The sequence below is a fragment of the Aedes albopictus genome, chromosome 3 (genome assembly GCF_035046485.1).
Source record: "Aedes albopictus strain Foshan chromosome 3, AalbF5, whole genome shotgun sequence".
NCBI classification, from domain to species: domain Eukaryota; kingdom Metazoa; phylum Arthropoda; class Insecta; order Diptera; family Culicidae; genus Aedes; species Aedes albopictus.
In genome coordinates, this window is record NC_085138.1 from 336,233,951 (window position 1) to 336,254,367 (window position 20,417).

At 37.4% G+C, this 20,417-nt stretch overlaps 2 protein-coding genes across 2 annotated transcripts; both read left to right on the forward strand.

The window, feature by feature from the left end:
• Positions 1-1,943: 1,943 nt before the first annotated feature.
• On the forward strand, positions 1,944-2,577 carry LOC109401604 (perlucin). Its single transcript, XM_062859570.1, has 2 exons — positions 1,944-2,072; positions 2,140-2,577. Exons 1-2 carry the CDS (start codon positions 1,956-1,958, stop codon positions 2,509-2,511), a joined length of 489 nt encoding a protein of 162 aa, XP_062715554.1. The 5' UTR covers positions 1,944-1,955; the 3' UTR covers positions 2,512-2,577.
• Positions 2,578-3,511: 934 nt separating this feature from the next.
• Positions 3,512-13,353, forward strand: LOC109397425 (uncharacterized). The gene is made up of 3 exons (XM_062859571.1): positions 3,512-3,626; positions 3,698-3,901; positions 12,843-13,353. Exons 1-3 carry the CDS (start codon positions 3,551-3,553, stop codon positions 13,265-13,267), a joined length of 705 nt encoding a protein of 234 aa, XP_062715555.1. The 5' UTR covers positions 3,512-3,550; the 3' UTR covers positions 13,268-13,353.
• The last annotated feature ends 7,064 nt before the right edge of the window (positions 13,354-20,417 follow it).

Below are 20,417 nucleotides of genomic sequence, written 5' to 3' on the forward strand. Positions count from 1 at the left end.
AAAGGAGCCCGTAGCGTGGGTAGATCATCTTTTTGGGTTGCCTTGAAAGATCTACCAAACCGAAATCAAGTGTCGTCTTATTTATCAATTTTGGAATATGTGTTCTGGTAATTCAAGATATTATAATATTTAGTCCTTGATACTGGTGTTTTGATCACTTCCACTTATGAATAAAACTAAGTTTATCAACTTTACTTTGCATATAGTCAATAACCTTACCATCTAAGGCTAAACTCAAATGCAAAGGAAATCAAATTGGGTTGGGGATCCATGTATGTACTAACTCTTCGAAGACTGGAAAGTGCTAGTACGTAAGGAACATACTAGAATCCTTATTACTGAACACACGTTCCATTATTGGAATGGTATTGCTGCTAATGTTAAACCCGGGTTCTAAATTTCTTACTGGGGAGAATTTAGCGGTAAACATGGGTCATCCTAGGTTTCCGATGCATGACCAATTATCAGTGCTCTTGTTATGTTTTCTAAAAGAAAGAAATTTTTAAGAAAACAAAACAAAAACTGTATCAAAATCGATACTTTAATGCCCTTTAATGGCAATTGAGTAATGCGACATGCACTACATTAAGGATACGGGTAATGTCACAATAGATCTAATAACTGGTGGCAGTGACAGACCCGAACAGCAATAAAAAATCCTAGAGGAATCCCGGGAAGAATCAATGAAAGAATCCGTGAAATATCCCGGAAGGAAGCTCGGAAAAAATCCCTAACGAAATCCCGGGAGCAATCAATGAAAAAAATCCCGGAGGGATGCCTAGTGCAATTCCGGGAAAAAAAATCCTGGATAAACCATTGGAGAGAATCCCTAAGGGAATCCAGGGGAAATCGCTGACGAAATTCCGGGAAAAATATCGGAAAAAAAATGTTGAAAAAATCCCGGAGGAAACAATTGAAGAAATCTTAGGAGGATTCTTTGAAAATCTGCTGCGAGGATAAATCAAAGAAACCGATAGGGATCTCGAAAGAAATTACTAAAAGAATTCTGGAGAAATCCTTGAAAGCATCTCGAGAGGAGAGGAGTAGTTTTAGAATTGTTTGGAGGAGCCTCAGAAAGTATTTAGAGAGAAAGGAATCTGTAAAAAAAATACTTGAAGGGATCCCAGGAAGAATCCTGGGAAACGCCATATTTACATCGATGTTTCGGGTGGCTTTCTCAGTATTCAAGTCGAGAACAAATTGTTTTCTACTCTCCCGACGTTTCGGTTAAAGGATTTTGACCTTTCTCAAGGATCATAGTGTCTATCGTCTCCCGTGTAGATTGTTGCCTGACCATTTGTGTTTGGCCTGCCTTTTCTTGTCTGTTGTTTTTGAATTTTTTTTTAATATTTTTGTTTGAATTTCACAGCACTGGTAACGATCGTTTCAATTTTGCTTAGTTCTTCAAAAAGCAGTTGAAAACAAAAAAGAAAATATGTCATATTACCGGTCTCATTTTAAAATTTGGTTGACCCAGTTCCAGCGACATTGCCGTTAGTTTAATTTTTTTTTTTTTTTGAAAATTTGGCAGCTTTATGTGAGGTTTACATACAAATATTTTTGAAAAACTTTCACCTAAATCATAGGTGTACATTTTTTTTTGACTTATTATCTTTTGAATGAGACCTAGGTTTTTGAAATCGGACGTAACATGGCGGACATATAGGGATAACATATTACATGTTTTTGAGGGGGTGACCTCAAACTTATAATCTGGAGTGTATACTACGCAGCTCGATACTAGAAGTTTATTATCTTCTACCAAAGAGACTTTGCTTAGAGTGTTGCCAATGGCTAATGATACAATTTATTGATGATGACCATTCAAAAAAAAGTTGGTGATTATTTATCTCTTATCAATACGCTTTTATGGTTGTGCGTTGTGCTGATTCCAATTATAAAAGTGAAACGGTAGCGATGAAATACTTTCAAAGTATCTTCTACCGGTAACTAAAATGGGACGATCATTGAGGCTAATTTGCTTCCTTTTAGTGGCGTTTGGGATATTCGTGGACGCACAAAAAGTCAAACGAATATACGAGTCGGAAAACTTCTTCGTGACCAACGAAAAGGTATTGTAACATCACCGAAAACTTTGAGTTTCCTGTACTAAAATTCAGGACATTTTCTAAAATTCAGCTCAACTGGTTCGGCGCCGTCGAGTATTGTGAAGGCAGAGGCATGCGGCTGGCAGTAATCGATACGCTGGCAAAGAAAAATGAAGTCCTCGCTCTGCTGCAGGTATCCTATTTGGTCTTCAACCCGGTCAGAACGCTACTCTGGCTGGGAGCTAGCGATTTGGCCCAAGAGGGCCGATTTACTTGGCATGGCACCGGAAAAGCGTTGGCTGACGGCTACAGCAACTGGTATCCCGGCGAACCGGATGGACTAGGCGTCGAGCACTGCGCGGCAATTCACCATGAACCGGCGGCAAATAGGATCTACAATTGGTACGATGTCAGGTGCACGGAGCAGTATTTCTTTGTTTGTGAGAAACTAACATCTTGCTGAAGAAAAGCCATATATTCCCTACTTTGCTTGCCATAGCCATATATCACTCTACTATGTAAGGAAAATTATGAAATATTGAAATGAATCATTCAAATTATATAACACGATGAATATTGAAAGCAAAACGCGAAAGGGGTTCCCCAAATAAATAGTAAGCAAATAATAGCCACTGAAAGTGATGGACGATAATTTGCCAAAAATAGAAGTCACTGTTGTTCATTCATCGACCATTTACCTCAACTAATATGTGACTGTGACTGTAGTATTTTTTATCTCCAATTAAGCGTTTTGCGTGGGAATGGAGCCGTGTAGCGATATGCAAAATGTTATGTTTATTTCACCGGAGAGCGGCTGTATTTTTTGAACTTGCTACCAATACACCATTATATAGAGTATTTTTCTAGAGGCTTATGACCTCATTTGAACTGCTAAAGGCCGCCATATATCCGATGTGGTAAGCGCACTATGATCAGCAAGACTATGCTGAGGGTGGCGAGTTTGATTCCCGGATCCTTTTATAAAAGAAATCTCCTGGACTTCCTTGGGTATAAAGTTTCATTGTGTCTGCCACACGATATAAATACACATGCAAAATGGTGCTGTGCTCATAGTACACAAGCTAAGAAGCAGGCATTGTCCCAGTTGGGACGACACCCCAAGAAGAAGAATAAGTAAAGGCTCATGCTTATAATTACAAACCCCAAAATTGCCTAGGTAAACCGTAAGGTGACTATTTCTTTTCCCGCGTATTTAACTAAGATTTCGTTATTTATGCAATTATTATCAAAATTAGATTCGATTGAAGGAGATGACTCCAACTCTAACGACGCCATAAAGTTTGCCTTTTTTCAATTGCACAAATCGGAAAATATTCCGCACAATCCGCAGAACCGGTTCTATTCAGAAACGTACAGAACAGAACTTTCTTTCCCACTGACTGGAAGCTTATGTTGCATCTTGCAAATGCTGCGGCTATATATTGCAATGCAATCCCGTTCCAACGGGTATTCCCCTCAAGAACACCACTCTGGAAGGAATCATGATTCTAGTTTTTTTGCTGTTGGCGTTGTTTGTTGGAAATGCAGTTTCTTACGATTTCCAAGATCCATACTTCAGTACGATTAATTAATTTGAAATAATTTGATATTCTTCAGTTCTAATTATGTGCATTTATCTTCTCTTACAGATGACCTCCTGCTGGAAGACCTAATGGTTTTGCAGGGCCGTCCTGCATTGACCACCAGGGCATCGGATTCGGAAGAAAGTCAGTTACAGTACACCTGCTGCAATTACTTGAACGAGGAAAATTTCAGCAAATTGCAACAAACACAGATCGTGTGCTATGTGGAGCATACGCTGCTCAGTGCCACCAAAACGAAGTCCGGCCGAGGTGAGTTATTAATGAGAAAGAGGATTCTTATTTTTTTTTATTTATTAAAGAGGTTTTAACAAAAAGTCATTCGCCTCCGAGGATTCTTAATATGATTTAATCGAATCAGCTTTTATTGAGTTTAGTGAGTGTGACAAGATTTTAATATTTTCTAAAAGTTATACTGTGATAGTGAAACCAAATCTAACCACGTTCATAGATTGGAGACCCTCATAGCAGAGCGGAAAAAAACGCGCGTATTGATCAAGAATTAAGATCCGGCTGAGCATCAGGGTCCGATTCCCGGTCGGTCTAGGCACTTTTCGTAATATTTCGGATATTTCCTTAGGTTATTTCGAGCCAGTCATACGATGTATAAATTTGAAAATGGTCAATTCACAATGAAAGCTGTCAGGTTATAACTTAAAACTGACGATATAAAAACTAATTTGAGAAGCAAAGAAGAAGGACCATCTTTTTTCTGATCTGCATTCAAAAACAAGAATGAACCAACAAAAAAAATCCTTGGTGAAATTCCAGGTAAAATTTCTGGAGGAATCCCCCAGAAGATTTTTTGAGAAATTACCAAACTAAACCCTACTTCAATTCCTGAAAGAATTCCATAAGTAATTTCTGTATAATCCACTGGAGGAGTTCCGTGTAAATCCCTCGAGTAATTTCTCAAGGAATGCTTTTTGCAATCTCCGAAGAAATCCTTAGAGGCATCTCTAAAGGAATTCCTGAAGTAATTCCCAAAATAATCGTTGAAATTTCTGAAGAAGTCTCAATTGGGTTTCCAGATAAAATTCCTGGAGAAATTCTTGGAGGAATTCCAGAAAAAAAGTTCTGGGATATTCCCCAAGCAATTGTTGGAAAAATACGAGCACAAATGACTGGAGCAATCTAGCATGAATTTTCTTATGCTTGGTGAGCAGGGAGAACGAGGAACACATTATGAGCGAGCTTATGCACTGTAAAATATGTACACTAGATGCACAAAGAAGAGAATTGTCAGACAAAAGAGACGCAACACAAGCAGTTGATCAGCAACGTTGTGCTGAAATTCAATAAAAATGTTGCTGAAAGTCAGCAATTTATTTTGCAGATTTTTTTTTTTTGTGCTGGAAGCATTTCAAAAAGTACCACTAGAGATTGCACCAAAAATCTGTTTTGAGAATAAGTACCAGTAGCAAATCCTTCAAGAATTTCTTGTAGTTTCTAAGGACTGTATCGGAAATTAATTATAAACATTCAAAATGCTCTATCTGGACGCACGATTTGTCTTTTCATTCCGGTTCTTCTGTGAAATCTTCACAATATAGTAAATTTTAGAACAGCTTGAAGAAATTTGGAAAATGTTTAGTATTATTGGAAATATGGTTCTATGAGTATACCACACAAAAGAACAATCTGTACAAACTGAATTTTTTTAACGTTTTAAACATTTGTTTCGAAAAAAATTTGTACGGAGAAAAATCTAGAAAATAATGATTATTACAAGCAGTTATGTACACATAGCATATCACTCAAAACCGACTTTTAAAATTCTTATTTTGGATAAAAAAAACCTCCAACATTAAGAATATGGTCTATCCCAAAACAACACCTACTTTTTGGTCGAACTTCGACACTTTGTTTTAAATATCTTTAGAGGTTATAAAATTCCGTTCTCTGGTAAAACTACCTCTTCAATAGATTTCAATACATACCCAATCGAACAAAATGCAAATTTTCAACTTTTTGTATTTTTTATTTGCGCAATCGTTCTTTGAAGACGCATAAAAAAAGAGTTCCTCGAAAAATGGCCTTTTATTCATTTTTAAGAATTGCCCTAAACTGCGGAGGGAATTTATCTTGATAAAAATAATATTCCTATATCATGAGCATTCTGAAAAAGAATATATTTTCGCAAAAATAAGAGAAAAAATTGTTTTCGCAATTTTAATTTTTTAGGAAGTGTCCAAAATTTTAAAAACATATGTGCAATCTTTGCGATAAAAGTCCAAGTTAAATGATTATTTTTTAAAATCAGAACTGCTATTCTTTATTTAAGAGATTTCTATAGTCTCTCCAAAAATAAAGTTATGTTAATTTTGAACAGATTATTTTTCAGGCAATTGTGAACGTTTATAGTTAATTTCCGATACAGTCCTTATCAGAGCTGACAATCGTCTTTCTCGTCATCGCTGCGCGAAGAAAAAAATCATCTTCGTTCAAAAGAATAACTTTGACCTAAGCATAAGGACCGTTGTTTTCTGGTATTTTAGATCTTCCATTGCTTATGTAGTGGTAAATAGCTATTACTACACGTTAGGAACAGCTCGCTGACGTTGCGTACGGTTTGGGTAAAAAATGAGAATTTCATAACTTTCTTCTATGTGTGGGTGGACCACCAACTTATTCGTCGTCCTCTTTGTTCCTTGGGAACGTACGACGACGGGTCAAGCCAACGCCAGCAGGGATTAGTTTTTATTGACGTTTCAGTCCATGTGTTACTGTTGTGCCGCATTAGCTCTGTTGATATGAGTGCTTGGTTAACAATATATGCAACTATTTTTTTTTAATAAAATTTAATTTTGAGTGTTATAACGACGCAAGCCGTTCATAACGATTAGCTACAGAAGTGAATCATCCAATATGAATTGAGCCACGATAACTGCCTACACACTAACATTCAGATGTTCCAGCTCAGTAATTTTTTCACAGAGTTCAGTATTTTTTCCATCTTTTTACTGAGTTTTCAACAGCAGATTTATCTCGGTACACTCAGTAATCGTATTTACCGTTCACCAGTAACGATATTTACCGTGCATTGCAACTTTTGACAGTTTATTAGCTGAGCTCGGTAACTCATTTACAGAATATCCGCAAAATAAACAACCGAGCGTACCGAGTTAAATCTGCTGTTGAGAACTCAGTAAAAAGATGCGAAACATACCGAGCTAATCTTAGTGTGTAGTTTTCGATCAAGTCGCCTTCTCGGACGACGACGATTGTCAACCCTGTTCATTCTATATAAATAATAAACAACAACAACAACAACTGTCTACTTTAACTCTAAGAGTTACATAAGAGATGTCTTACCTATGGTTTTATTCTACATTGAATTGATCAAAAAATGTGACATAGCTATAGAGTCTGAAATATTTCCAAGGATTACTTATCTCGACTTGAGAAATTATTCAACTCTTCTTTTAGCAAGATTTTGAGACAAGCCCATACCAATATTTTTACAAGGTATCAGTATGCTCTTTTTAGCAAAGCAAAGCAAAACAAAGATAACCGTACACATCGTACTTGCTACTCCGTGATTGACCAGAACAATCGAAGTTTCACAGAGATCCAATGTATGGTGCTTGGGACTAGCTACACACTCTCAATGTGCACAATTCGAGATTTCAATATTTTAAAGTCAATAACGGCGCCGGCCACGTTCTTACGGTCATCGGGAAAGGGTAAGGAATGTTAGTTCGATAACCGTTGCTACTAGAAGCCGTGGTTGGTGTCCATGATGATTTACGCGATGGTTGCCGGACATTTACACGATGTTAATGTAATTTTACATTATATCTCATGTAAAAGTGCAACTCTAGCATTCCCTTTATGTGCATTCCCTTTATGTGCATGATTTCTCGCTGAATTTTAATTACATATTTTTTTCTGTCTGAGATCAAAGTGAATTCAGATGCGTAGTGTGGCCAGCGGGTCACTGAATGAAGTTGGATCTAGAGTTGGATAAAACCTTCTGCATATGAATAAGAAACGCTATTAGCTACTAGACCACCAAGCCCGTCTACTGTTCCAACTAGTCCCATAAGATGTTCTATGTAACCTCTTTGACTTACTCCAGAACTACTTTTAGGTTTTCTCAGTCCAGGGGCTCCTTTTGGGAATCCTCCAAAACTATTTCAGGCATTCTTCTTATCTCTTGGAATTGCATGACAAGCTTTCGTTTGGATACCTAAGAGTTGCTGATCCCTGAGATTTCTTCAGGAGCTTTTTTCTAGGAATCAATCAAATGTTCCTTTTTTCCTCTTGGAGTTACTGCGAGGATTCCTTCAGGAGATCCACCAGAAATTGTAATTCCTTCAGAAACTTATTCTGGGTTTTACCTATTAGATCTTTTTGAAACTTCCCCAGGAGCTTCTTGTGTCCGAGATAATCCTACCGAAGTTCCTTCAGGAGTTGCTTTCTCCTAGTATTCCTAAACAAGGGATTGCATCAAGAGTTCCTTCTCAGATTCTTACTGGATTGTGCACTGAAGATTTCTGGATTTCTGTAGTAGTTCCTTCCGAAATTCATCCATAAATTCGTTCTTGATTTGTACCAACAGCTTCCTTGTTTTTTTTTTTATTTTTATTTGTGAATTTCAACTACTGCTAATTCTTTCCACACCAACATCTTCTGCTGGATTCCCTGCTGGAAATCATCAAGTTCAGTTTCCTACTGGGTATGCTCTAAGAGTTCCTTAAGGCAGGGATTCTCAAACTTTTTCTCTAAGAGATTGACTTTCTAATGAATACATTTTATCACTTCCAACTAACGTTGCATAGTTTTCAAATTACGATGGTGTCAAGATATTGTTTTTTTTCATTTATGTACTTTTTTTTTAAGTTTAAATAACGTTAAGGTATCCAAGTGCCCAGTTTCGGCAAACTCTTAGTTTCAAGAGTTTGAGATAAGTTTCCAAATTTCTAATCAAGTCTGACACCAAGCAGCACTACAGAACAGGTTTAAGGTTTTCTTTTCTAGAAATAAACAAAAAAAAATATTGTGAAGATGTAGTAGCAATTTTGTACTTCTGCAGAACTTAATCAGTATTAACAGCAAGTGGGTAAATATCAAGTAGAATTTTTAGAATGTATAGTACTGCTTCTGCTTCTGAAATTTTCAGTCATATCCTTCAAACACACTTATTTTATTTATATGTTTTTTTTAAATCACTTTTCAGTTGTTCTGATATCTGTAAAAGTTCAGATTATCGAAATTCGGCAGAATTTTACCAAAGTTAAGCTTTACTTAAATTCGGTAGAAGTAAGTTTACTTGTATTTTTTTTTTACTGATTTTTTGATATTTTTTATATATTTTAACTGCTGAACTTGGTGTGTAAATTTTTTTTTTTTTTTTTTTGTTTATAGAGACTTTACCCTGAAGGGGCATTCGTCTCTAAGGTGTGTAAATACAACAACAAAATTCCTTTAAATTGAAAACACATAGTTTCTGAATCGATTCCAGAACACCGGCAGTACAGCCTGTAATACACAAAGACTTATTGCAAAAAATTGAATAAAATTAAGGAGGCACTGCACTTCTACAAATAACTCTGTCGATTTTCCATGGGAGCATCGGTATCGGCTAGCTGGCATAAGATAATTAAGACATTTATTACAATGTCGCCCAAGCTTTTGCGACCCACTAAGAATCAGCCCGCGACCCACCAGTGGGTCGCGACCCATAGTTTGAGAAACACTGCCTTAAGGGAATCATCCAAGAGATAGTTCCTGCAAATCCTCTAGGATTTTTTTTAATATTTTAGGAATTTCTTACGAATTACATGTGGAAACCCCCTCTAGGAATTTGTCTTGGAGATCCTTCAGTAGTTCCTTTTGGGAAACCTTCATAACCTTCTTTTAGGAAATCTCCAGGTTTTCTATTAAAAATCCTCCATCCTTTGAAAAGTTCTTTCTGGAAGTCCTCCAGAAAATCCTTCTGAAAATTCTCCAGAAGTTTTTCCTGGAAGCCCTCCTGGAGTTGATTCTGGAAATCTTCCAGGGATTATTTCTGGGAATCCTCCAGTTAAATTATTTTGAAAACTATCAGGGGATCTTTCTATGTTTCCTTCTGGAGTCCCCTGCAGGAATTCTACAGAAGTTCTATTTGAGATTCCTGCAGAGGTTCCTTCTAGAGTTCCTTATGAAAAATCTCTACGAATTTTATCTTATATGTCTATATAAGATGTTCGCTACGGGAATTCATTAGGAGTTTCTTCAGCAAATCCTCCAGCATTTCCTTCTGGGTTCCTGGAGTTCCTGGAGAAATTGCTAGGTTGAATTCCTGGATTGATGCACGGAGGAAATTTTCAGAGGAATCCTAGGCCAAACTCTTATTCGAATTTCTGAAGGAATTCGTGGAGAAATTCCCCGTAGAAAATCACAAAGGTATTCTTGGAGTAATCTACAGAATAAATTCCTGGTTGAATGCCCCGGATGAATTCCTGGAAGAAATCACTAGCAGGAGTTATTGGAAGAATCCACTGCAGTGATTCCTGATGAAATTCCAAGATAACATTGACGACAGATGAAATTTCTGGATGATATTTCAGAAAGTTGATCAGTGAAGTTGAAAGCTAAAAATAAATTTAAAAAATGATTTCAAGTCCCCGTATAACCGAGTCCGTCCTGTACTAACTCTGTATTAACGTTGAACCAGATGAAGTAAGCTTGCGGTTAATTTTTCTGAGTATCTGAGTAGACGAGCTATTATTACAGGTTGTTGTGTTGTGAAAAATAATCCTGTTAGCATGAGCATAGATGACCGCACACTTCATGATTGACCGGAGCAATCGAAATAGCACAGAGAACCAATGAATAGGGCTTGGGATTTGCTTACTATTCTCAATGTGCACAGTTCGAGAACTTCCAACTTTATTAAGGTCAACAACGGCGCTGGCCACGTCCTTGCGGTCATCAAGGAGGAGAGAGAGTGCTAGTAAGACAACCGTTGTTATGAAGACCGAAAATCTCAGTGTTAGTAAGGTAGGGTCGAAGACGGCTGATAACAAGACAGACATCTACCCTCTTGCTCCATATACCTTGGGAGCTACAAGCACACTAGCGCCATGAACGACTTCAGTGAACAACATCATGAATGAGTGTGCATGTGTACGTATTTGCATGTACAGTACACGCAGTTTTAATGTTCCTGTGAATCGTTGAAGGCGTTTCAACCATGTCACCTGCAACAGGGTGGGAGTTGTCTGTCTTGTTTGTTATTAGCCGTCTTCGGCAGGGTACATTGTCAGTCTAGAAGTCACCTATGGTTGGTGATGCAATCTGACAATGGATCGATCAATCGAACTTAACCGCGACGCACAACAATTACGCGAGAAATAAAATATTGCGTGTTTTCACTCCACTACCAAAAACCTTCAGCTCACTCCATACAGAAATGAACTGAACGCGATCAACGACCAAAGAGAACTTCGGTGTTTCCAACTCATTCGCGACAAAGATTTCTAACCGCATTAAATGCTCTTGCTGAACGTGATTTATTCCGTCGCGATACTCGAAAAAAAAACGACAAAGAATCGTAGGATACTGATCAAGATGTGCATGGATTTTGATTGATTTGTCTTTATTAGAGAGACTTAGATGTGCATGGAGTGTTTGCTTTAAATAGTAGAGTAAGGTGGGGCAAAAGTTTGACCTTGGTTGGAAATTCAACTTTTTTTCAAGAAATCGAAGCAGATAAAAATAAATGAATACCGTGTGGTAATTCTACCATCCATGAGCTAAAAATTTGCTGAACAAAGTTACGCCAAATGTCTTTTCAATTTTGAGTTACAACACTTTTTGTATGTGTGTGTCTAATTCGAACTCTTGCCCCACCACTGGGGCAAAAGTTCGAATCTATTGTTTGTGGGATTTCACTAACCGTAGTACACTATTTCGACACTTTGGTAATCTGAATACCTGAAACCAATGAATATTTTATGTTGTAACTGAAATACACTTTAAAGTTCGATCTTGATTTTACCCAACTCAGGGTTAAATTTACTACACCAAAAATTAGTACTTTTCCGCCAAATTCAGATGAAACAACATTTTTTTTTCAACGTTAATCGAATTTTCTCACTAATTCCATCATCTTTGGGGATAATATGTACATTTTGCAGAATTTTAGATTTTTACCTAGAGTTGCTACATGACTCGAACTCTTGCCCCACAATTCGAACTTTTGCCCCACTATGTGTAAAATACGATTTCCAAATCTTTTATGCAAAAAGTTATACATGCTAAAGCATATTCAAAATATACCTAGTTACGCCCCAAAATAAAATATCGAATTCGATTTCATTACAATTCCATTCCATGCGTTGGAAGGACCATCGCATATTACAATTTTTTGATCAAAAACCAACATTTTGTCATAACTTTTCGAAATATTGATCATTTTCAAAATTTTTGGAGTGAAAGACTCTTTTTCATAAAGACTTCGAACAACCTTGACACCCGAAAGAAATAATTTGAATTGAGCTCAAAAACTTCAAAAGAAACTCTTGCCCCACTCGAACTTTTGCCCCACTTTACTCTATTCCTGGTGATACGTTCTCAACAATTATATATATTTTTTTTGTAAATTGTGTTATACATAGGACAAATTTACCTGTATCCCTCTGAAACAAACGCTATTTTAGCAATAAAAAATAAATTACAAAAATAGAGTAAAGAACAATCAACTAACAAAAAACAGTAAAAAAGTAATCCAAATTTTTCATTTAAGTTAACTAGACTGGAAAATAACAAGATCAAAATTTGGTATGGTATGGTAGATCTTACGCCGTAACACACCACACTAAGGTGATCACTCACGTTGCGGGTTTGTTGTGAAAAAAAACTCCTGTTAGTTACGTAAAGCCAATAAATCACTCTCAAATATTCTTCAGAATATGTGATGTTCTAACTGAAAACAGGTCGTGACTACAGAGGGAACCGTAGATCGACAAAAAATACAGTTTTTTACTGGCGGTAACTTTTAGAAGCTAATGAAGCCAATACTAGTATACTAAATAGTATACAGGATGACGTAATTGAAGTCAGTCCTGGAGTTCTATGACTGTCATTACATATCTTTGCGATAATGGAACTCCTGTTAGCTACAATCGTAGACAGGAAATTTCCATTTTAATAGTAACGACTGTATAATCGATTCAAGTCTCATACCTTTTTCCATTAATTCCAGCCGTAACGCCAGTCGACATGTTCTCCTGCGATAGGCTGTCCAAACTCAAAGAGCAATACATCTGCGCTGCGGATTGCGTCGCTCGTAAGGAGAACATCACCGACGCCAGCGGAAGCCTGCTCGGGTCGGACGTCCTGGTTCAATTCGTTTCCCAATACTACGCACCGGAAGTGTTCAGCGACGACCAAATCAAGGAATTCGTCGACACCTGTCTGGGGGAACAGAAAACCGACGGCGCCGAAACGACCCCGACCAATGCCAAGTGCAACCCGTCGTCAGCCCGATTCGGGTACTGTATGTGGCGCAGAACGATCCTAAGCTGCCCGACCGAGAGACAAGATACCAGCCCGGCATGCGATAATCTGCGCGATAAGCTACTCTATCAGGAGGCAAAATATTTATCCGACGAGACACGCCGCCGGTGAGCTGCTGATCCGGAAGTGCGTCCACTATTTTCGAACGATTTGTTTATGGTGCAAAATAAAAAAAACGGTCGAAACAGACTAATTTTGTTGTTTTCTGAGGGCAAACTGACGTCGTCGTCTGGAGAAATTCCTTGCTAATGAGTGCCTCTGACGTGGAAATGGACAAACACGCGCTGTCATATGTTTACGATGCCAGTTTTTGGATCAGTCATTATCTGGCTTTTTTATCGAACTCGGTACATAAAGTGCCCGTGTCTAGCTCCATATCTATTCAATTCAATGAATACATCGTTAATCCCTTTCTATATCTTAAAAGCGTGCAACACACGAAAATCAGATGGTCAGTTTCGGAATCAGCAGGCGTCAGCTAGATACAATATCGATTTTCCGCGGACGTCGGACGTCGACTTCGGGTTGTGGCCCGAGAGCTACCGATTTCTACAGAACAGAACACTGATAACACAACGGACACGTGCGAAAATTTGAAGGTGTCGAACGTTGGCGGGTATTTAAGCAGTAGCACCGATATGGCACATGGTTAGTATGAATTTTATTAGATTGCGGATCATAAACTGAACTGTAGTAACACTTCAGTATTGCTGTTTAATTAGCTATACAAAACATGTACGCAAGGAAAACACCAATCAATCACAAACGTTGAAAGAAAATAATAAAATATATGTTATATTCTGAGAAACAGTGAATCAACAACGAGGAATTAGTGAGAACAAAACACCAGGAGTGTAGTGTTGAACGGAAGTGAGTGCAAAAGATATCAACAGTTATGCAACTGATACTGATGGATAACGATCAATATATTGAATAAATCTATTAGTGATTGAACAAAATAAAAAGAGCTTTTTAAGAATATTTCGTTACGCACATTTCTTGAAAAAATGTGGTACATTTGTACATAGCAAATGTCGGTGAAATACAGTCCATATAGTTCAGTCTCTGGGCCCATATAGCCGAGGCGGTAAACGCACGGGTATTCAGCATGACCATGCTGAGGGTGACGGGTTCGATTCCCGGTCGGTCCAGGATCTTTTCGTAAAGGAAATTTCCTTGACTTCCTTGGGCATAGAGTATCTTCGTGCCTGCCACACGATATACGCATGCAAAATGGTCATTGGCAGAGGAAGCTCTCAGTTAATAACTGTGGAAGTGCTCATAGAACACTAAGCTGAGAAGCAGGCTTTGTCCCAGTGAGGACGTTACGCCAACAAGAGGAGAGGAGGATAGTTCAGTCGCTAAACGCGCAGTAATTGACTATGACCGTGAGACGTTACACCAATAAGAAATGTGGCTCGTCCCCACATGTAGTTATATTTGATACTATCTAAAAAACACATCTAGAGCAAAACGAAAATATTTTCCAATATATCCTAGATGAACTTCATGCCTAAAGACGTTGAATCTGGTTTATAAAGAAGCAAGTGCTGGTGTAAGATTATTTTGTAGTCATACATTTTAATTAAATGTGGCATAAATATTATGCGTTATCAGTGTCCTGCACGCAAAGGCCGAATGAGCGGATTACTTGTTTTCAGTAATCACCATTTGTTAATCTTTATCTGCTTTGTCTAAATAGAAACAGCTCGCAAAATAAATCTGGATTTTGTGTTGACGTATGATCCATAATTGTAGAACAATTTCTATCTTGTGAACCCGGTGTTTGCTACTTTCAGTAAAAATGAAATGGCACACTCACGTATCATGCCTCGAGAGTGTGTGCTTGTCAACAACGCAATCATTGCTACACTCGCAACATGATTTTGTCTCAAGAGCAAACTTATGTTTCTCTGACAGATTATGGGCCGCTGAATCCGAATCCTGGCTCAGATTTACTCAAGCACGTCAAAATTTTGAGCTATACCTCAATTTATAGGACAAAATATGCGATTTTTGGCTCTTTTGATTGCAAGCCATTAAGCATGGAAATATTGTTTTAAGCAATGAAAGGGTAAATTGGTCAATTACCCTCTAAATTAACTACTCATGCATAACATTTCGTTTTACCAAATCAAATTTAATAGACTTAAGCATTTTATGTTAGTAATGCATTTTTTGGAAGGTAACTTGTATGGGAAATATCGTACCCAACATAAATCGCTTAAAGCTATCAGAATCGATTTTGTAAAACGAAATATTTTGTATAAGTCGTTAATGTACATGTGCATAAGTCGTTAATGTAATTGACTAATTTACCTTTTGATTGCTTCACGCCATGTCTGAACCAGCAGATTATAAAAATTGAATGTACATCGAGTTTCTTTCCATTAAACATCAGTATTCAAGTTATATTTTCATTTGCAGAAGGTTTTAAAATATTTCATCGGGGAATTTTTGATATTTTCATCTTTTTAGCTGTTTTTCATACAAATTTACATGAAATTCTCATTTTCGGCCAATTTCTCCCCCATACAAAATGTATGGAAAAATTTTCACCGATAGAATATTTTAAAACCTTCTGCAAATGAAAATATAGCTTGAATGCTAATGTTTGGTGGAAAGAAACCCGATGTACATTCAATTTTTATAATCTGCTGGTTCAGACATAGCGTGTGCTTATATTTTACTCTATAAATAGACTGCCATTCTACGCATAATTGTCCCATGTTATATGGGAATCCTATACAACATGGGACAATGTTGCGTAGAACAGCAGTAGAGGTAAAGCTCAAAATCTGTCGGAGACACATAAGTTTGCTCTTGAGACAGACCAATAGTTAATTTTTGCTCCGCTGTGTAATTAGGCTCCAGATATGTACATTAGGGTGGGTTATCGGAACATTTTTGTCGAATCAAGGTTTTTTCGACTCCATTTGGGGTCCCTAACAACTGGCTAAAATTTGAGAGGGATCGGTTACGCTTACGTTTTGCGCATCGCGATTGAAATTTGTATGGAAATTCATATGGGAAAACGTGCTTTTTTGTATTTTTCCTATTTCATCTACTAATTTAACTCAAGTCATAATACTAAACCCGTTAAAGTATAATTCATGATATGCCGAAGACACCAGGGTGCTAAAATGCTCACAAAAAAAGTTATTATGCTCCAAAGTGAGGTATATCGAAATATATGCTGAAAATGACTTTTTCTGCCATCACTGCCCACTGGGTCAACTATAAACTGCTATAGCACTTTGTGGATGCATTCTATCAATTTGGTGTCTTCAGCAAAGTTGTTTGGATTTACATGCTCTTTGAATTGCATTTGGACATTAGTTCGAAATTTCACCGCATAGGTGGCGCTGCGATACAAACTTTTTTATTTCGCATCCTAGAGCTTTGGCGTTTTCGGCAATGTTGTAGAACACGAAAAATTATGAAAGTTTGTCGAAGACACCAAAGCTCTAGCACTTAACACAGTGAAGTTATAGCAGAAGTAGTTAATCATATTCAAAAATTTACGTTTTTGCACTTTTTTATATACTTCTTTTAATGCCATGAATCGTTTATCTTATACTAGCTATCCCGGTAAACGTCGTACTGCCTGCCTACTGTGTTTTTGACATACAGCTCCATAGGGACGTTTCCCGCAAAGTTATCTGTGCGGGAGCCCCCCGTTCCAGAGACCGGAGACGTCTCACACCAAGCTGAGAACCTTCCCCGGCCCCAGAAAAATTCACATACAAAATTTCACACCGATCGGTTCAGTAGTTTCCGAATGCATAAGGGTCAGACAGACAGACAGACAGAAATTCATGTTTATATACATAGATACATAGATATTTGTATTTTATACCAAATATAACTCTTTTATCTCCCAAAATACCATTTCCTGGAATGACACACTTGCCGGAATGATCGATCTCTTTGAATAGGATAGGATGGATAGGATGTTTATATTAACATAGTACGAAACATTGCCTTCTTTCCGTGAAATGACTTTAAGGACAACAGTCCAGGAAATGACATTTCACGAAGTGTTATTTCGGAAAATGTGATAGGGTAAGCGTTCCAATTGTGGTTATAGTACCAATCATTCGCCATAGTTAATTTTCACCCTTTAACGGCGTAAACCAGCAGAAAAAAATATGAACAACAGATCACGTTCACAAAAGACAATTGCACTCATTTAAATTCCACATTTTGCTCAAATTATGGTAGAAATAAATCATTTTCCTTAAAATTTCGGCTTCCTTGCACCCTTTTTCGCCATAGTGTACCAGTTATGGTTAATCCCATAAGGAATGCATGCAAATAGTGCGAAAAGGAACCGAAGTTAAAAAAATGTAACCATAATTGGTACAGGGTTCCTATCATTGGCACACGCTGTATTAAATTCTAAAAGTAGTTTTGGCTCCGTTTCTATATTTTTCCTGTAAAGTGTGGAAACTTAGTTATCTTTTAACATATTGATGACATTCGTAGATCTTCTCGTTATTTTTGTACAAATAGTTTTCCTTAGATAGTGCCATAATTGGTACATCCACCCTATCACTAGTACAATAGGAATTGAAAGATTTATTATTGAGTATAGTGCACATAAAAATGTTTTAGTATGTCACTATACAGGAAGTGAATCAAAAAAAAAATCAAAGGGGCGACATCCTCAATAGCGTTGGTAGTTCGGTTACGCTGAGAGTTTACTACTTGAACATACATCTACCTCGCACTATAATGATTAAAAAAAATATCATTCGTAATATATTAGTTATATTGGCAGATAAGGAAGGAGTATTCAAGGTTGCAACCATTCATTTGCAAAGATTTACATTCATTTGCTATTATCTCAGTTCAGAAGCATGCTATCGAAAAACAATGTATGGATGAATTTAACCTTGTAGTTTTATCTGAAAGTTTGCCGAATAACATTGGGGTCGCACACGCATTCCAAAATCGTGAGCGAGCTGTGAAGGCAACTTTCCACAGCGTGAATGAAATTTACATTAACCGCGTGGAGAGTTGCCTTCACAGCTCGCTCACGACTTTGGTATACGTTTGCGACCCCAATGTTATTCGGCAAACTTTCAGATAAAACTGCAAGGTTAAATTCATCCATACATTGTTTTTCGATAGCATGCTTCTGAACTGAGATAATAGCAAATGATTGTAAATTTTTGCAAATGAATGGTTGCAACCTTGGGAGTCAAATATATATTTTAATATGTACAATCTTATCAAATATATATTTTAATATGTACAATTACCTACTTTCAAGGTAGCTGCAATGTAGTACATACATATGTCACACGTAGTACAAAAACGTAAACTTTGAGATATGATTTACTATTTTCGCTATAACTTCGCTGGGTTGAGTGCTAGAGCTTTGGTGTCTTCGACAAATTTTCATAATTTTTCATGTTCTACAACATTGCCGAAAACGCCAAAGCTCTAGGATGCGAAATAAAAAAGTTTGTATCGCAGCGCCACCTATGCGGGGAGATTTCGAACTAATGTCCAAATGCAATTCAAAGAGCATGTAAATCCAAACAACTTTGCTGAAGACACCAAATTGATAGAATGCATCCACAAAGTTCTATAGCAATTTATTATTGACCCAGCGGGCAGTGATGGCAGAAAAAGTCATTTTCAGCATATATTTCGACATACCTCACTTTGGAGCATAATAACTTTTTTTGTGAGCATTTTAGCACCCTGCTGTCTTCGGCAAAGTTGTAAGGTATATCATGAATTATACTTTAACGGGTTTATTATTATGACTTGAGTTAAATTAGTAGATGAACTAGGAAAAATACAAAAAAACACGTTTTCCCATACGAATTTCCATACAAATTTCAATCGCGATGCGCAAAACGTAGGCGTAACCGATTCCTCTCAAATTTTGGCCAGTTGTTAAGGACCCCAAATGGAATCGAAAAAACCTTGATCTGGCTAGATACGATCAAATTCACGTTTTTCCATATAACCCTTGACCCACCCTAATGTACATGTGATGTCACAATTGATGTATCTATTAGAAACCGATTATTCTATTATTCGGTTTATTTACCGTATGATTAACCATCTCCTACGGATGCTTTCAAGCAAGACATCGCATACTGTACTTCAAAAGGCCTTCCGCTGATTGTTGGCAGTGATGCTAATGCTCACTATATCAACTGGGATAGCCCTTACATTAACTTGAGAGGCTTTAGTTTGATGGAGTACTTAAATAGTACAGATCTTGAATAACATAGGCAACCGCCCAACATTCACGGTATCTGCCATAGAGGAAGTGTTAGACATAACGCTTTGCTCTAGTAGAACTAGTCCCGAGCTGACTGATCGACATGTGTCAGATGAAGAATTTTTATCTGATCATCGCTGAGGAATGGTGTCTGTTCTGTTAACCCGAATAAAACACCCATTTTTCTTTTCACGGAAACTAATGGCATTCGACCTATGCGTCCCTTTGATTTTGACATCGATGTGACTGAACAGGTAAAGTACGTTGGAGTTATTCTTGATTCCACGCTTTCCTGGACATACCACATTGAATTCAGAATCAATAAAGCTGTTGCTTCGGAGTACTCGGTAAACATTTATTAAATGAAACTGATTTCAGAAACTTGAATTTTCAGGATGTTCTGTTGTTCTTAATTTGCTGTGGTAAGGAGCTATAAACTCTCCTTATGTACGCTTTAGTTGAGCCTCGTAGCCGTTCGGTAAGGGTCACTAATAGGCCGTCCCTTATTTTGGAAAAATTGGAAATGTTATAAGTTCGTTAGTGGAAAATGATCGTTTTAGCTAAAAAATGATCGTGTCAAAATTTGAAGTCCATATCTCAAGGCTAAGTGGTCCCTCAAGGGGCCTAAAGTTGTCAAAAATGGTATGGGACCAAAAAAACATGATTTTTTTTTTCGACAAAAAAAATACGCTATTCTACTAAAACCGGTGATTTTAGGACCCTAGAGGACCGAAAATGTGCTTAGAATTGCGATATCTCTACTCGTTTTTAAAATAGGGTAGGTTTCCTTCGGGATCTAAAAAATATGGCCAAAAATGCTGATTTCTCGGTTGTTTTTTGTCAATAACTCAGAAACGAGTAGAGATATCGCAAATCTAAGCACATTTTCGGCCCTATGGGGTCCTAAAATAACCGGTTTTAGTAGAATACCGTATTTCTTTGTCAAAAAAAAATCATGTCTTTTTGGTCCCATACCATTTTTGACAACTTTAGGCCCCTTGAGGGACCACTTAG